Genomic DNA, 960 nt, shown 5'->3' with positions numbered 1-960 from the left:
TAACACTGGCGTTGAACTTTTCTTAAAGAAGTTCGATACCTCTCTGCAACTGAGAGACGTATCGTCCAGGAGTCGATGCTACCCTGCTGAGCGGGAGAGGTTTGGAGCCAAGGCAGCGGGTATTCTCAAGTCAGCCCTCAAGGGTAGGGCAGCAGTCGTGGCGTACCCACTCCCCCAAGAAAAACAGGACAACTTTGACCTCCTCGTGGCCGAGTTGAGATTGGCCTTCGGCTTGGATAGTCTCACGGCGTGGGCGGCGTTCTGCTCGAGAAGAATGGGAGAAACGGAACCTATTGATGGTTATGTTGCTTACCTTCGGGTACTATTGGACATAAGTCACCCTCGTCTAGGACAAGGGGCTAAGAGCGAGATTCTACGCAGTCAGTTCGTCTGGGGTCTCCCTCAAGGAACTGCCAAACCTTTAGTCCTAGCTAAGTATGAGGACGGTACTGTGCCGTTGGAATCCCTCGTTATTCTTGCCAAGGACCATCTCAAAGCTGCGCGCTTCGAGGGGTCGAAGAGCATCGAGATAGCCGCTGCAGCTATGCGTATGCGTGCAGACCAAGGCAAGGGCAAGAGAGGGTGGCATAGGTCTCCTGGCAAGGGCAAAGGTATGGCAAGGGAGGCGGACTATACGGGTAAGGGTCAAGGAGGCAAGGCGGAAGTACGTTGTTGGGGATGTAATGAAAAAGGTCATGTTCGGCGAGATTGTCCCCGGCGGTCAAACGGACCAAGGGCCCACGAGCAGTAACGGATGCTGTCGTGGATTCTAGCCCGGTTCCATCCGGCTTAGCTGCTGCTTGTGCCAACATTGACTGCTCACGTTTACCAATTCTGGATTTTGGTCTACAATCCCCTACATGATGTAGGCTACATCTGCTACTATCCATTCTTTGTCTGGTCTATGCGATCCTTGTTGTGCAACCACTCTTATTACCAGTAAGGTTGCCCAGTCCCTTA

The 960-nt window shown here is 52.8% G+C and overlaps 1 protein-coding gene across 1 annotated transcript; it reads left to right on the top strand.

Annotated features, from left to right (window-relative positions):
* Positions 1 to 99: 99 nt before the first annotated feature.
* Positions 100 to 664, top strand: Pmar_PMAR017246 (hypothetical protein; the record flags this gene model as incomplete). Its single annotated transcript, XM_002767169.1, has 1 exon — positions 100 to 664. A coding segment is annotated over one exon (565 nt), but the record flags the coding sequence as incomplete, so codon positions are not given.
* Positions 665 to 960: the final 296 nt, after the last annotated feature.

The sequence above is a fragment of the Perkinsus marinus genome, assembly GCF_000006405.1.
Source record: "Perkinsus marinus ATCC 50983 genomic scaffold scf_1104296971084, whole genome shotgun sequence".
In the NCBI taxonomy this organism is placed as follows: domain Eukaryota; phylum Perkinsozoa; order Perkinsida; family Perkinsidae; genus Perkinsus; species Perkinsus marinus.
This window is presented reverse-complemented; position numbering and strand designations above follow the sequence as displayed.